Source organism: Mus pahari, chromosome 5, assembly GCF_900095145.1.
Source record: "Mus pahari chromosome 5, PAHARI_EIJ_v1.1, whole genome shotgun sequence".
NCBI classification, from domain to species: Eukaryota; Metazoa; Chordata; class Mammalia; order Rodentia; family Muridae; genus Mus; species Mus pahari.
The window spans coordinates 52697571-52698704 of NC_034594.1; the positions used below are offsets into that span (position 1 = coordinate 52697571).

A 1134-nucleotide genomic window follows, 5' to 3' on the forward strand; every position below is an offset into this window, starting at 1 on the left:
AGAAGAAGAAGAAGAAGAAGAAGAAGAAGAAGAAGAAGAAGAAGAAGAAGAAGAAGAAGAGAGAAGGAGGAGGAGGAGGAGGAGGACTGGGATTCCTTGCATTAAACTATAAGGAAAGGAAAAGAAAAGAAGGAAGACAGAATTGTGCTTCATTCTGCCAGTTAACTCATGTGTGACCCTGGTTTGCTCTCATTCCCCAAGTCTAGACTCTCATCCCATCTCTATGTAAGGAAAGCGAGCAGCTGAGCCCAGAGGATCACAGGGAATCCCATCACTTCCGAGATTCTCCATGGCAGACAAGGGGACCATCCTTAAGCTCGGCAGGAGCCTGAAAAGTGAGTATGCCCTGTGAGATTTTTTTCTGGGGCTGAGTTGCAAGAGACAGGAGTCTGGAGAGCACCTCCCTTATAGACCTGGCTCCCTGATGTCTGCTCTCTACCATCCGCCTCACAGATGCAGTCTCTGCCATCCTCCAGGGATATGGGGACGGGCAGGGGCCAGTGACAGACACCAGCGCTGAGCTACACAGACTCTGTGGCTGCCTGGAGCTGCTACTGCAGGTGGGACCCTCCACCTTCCCTCCCCGCCCCTGCTGAGTCCTTAGCTTCCAACACTCTGGAAGGCTTTCCCAGATGCATACCCAAGCCCCTGTCTCCCTTGGTTAGCAGGCACTGCCTGCTTTCTCAGTGAGCAAGTCTTTTGTGGCATAAACTTTCTCCCAGAGGCTAGGACTGATCCTCATTCTTACCTTATTCTTATCTCCTGAGGCACTGGATATATAACATAAATATACCTCCTCTTCCTCCTGACTTCTTGACAGCGAGCAGCACTTCTTACACACTGGCTCCACCTCCCATAGCACACCAGGACTGCACCTGCCCCCAGGCCTTTATTTTTACTGTGCCTCTATCTGGAAAGCTATTTCCTAGATATTTACATGACATCAGTGCACATGGCCCTCAAGTCTGGAGAGTTCCTCAAGCAATCTCTCTCTCTCTCTCTCTCTCTCTCTCTCTCTCTCTCTCTCTCTCTCTCTCTCTTTCTCCCTCCCTCCCTCCCTTCCTCTCTCTCTCCCTCCCTCTCTTCCCTTCCCTTTCCTTCCCTTCCCTTTCCTTCCCTTCCCTTCCCTTCCCT

The 1134-nt window shown here is 51.0% G+C and overlaps 1 protein-coding gene across 3 annotated transcripts in view; it reads left to right on the forward strand.

Annotated features, from left to right (window-relative positions):
• Rufy4 (RUN and FYVE domain containing 4) overlaps window positions 1-1134 on the forward strand; it is a 22426-nt gene that overhangs the window by 1820 nt on the left and 19472 nt on the right. For all 3 annotated transcript variants that reach the window (XM_029539346.1, XM_029539347.1, XM_029539348.1), the window contains exons 2-3: window positions 202-335; window positions 454-560. In XM_029539346.1, coding sequence (XP_029395206.1) covers window positions 290-335; window positions 454-560 — 153 coding nt within the window. In that variant the 5' untranslated portion in view covers window positions 202-289. The remainder of the gene's footprint in view (window positions 1-201; window positions 336-453; window positions 561-1134) is intronic.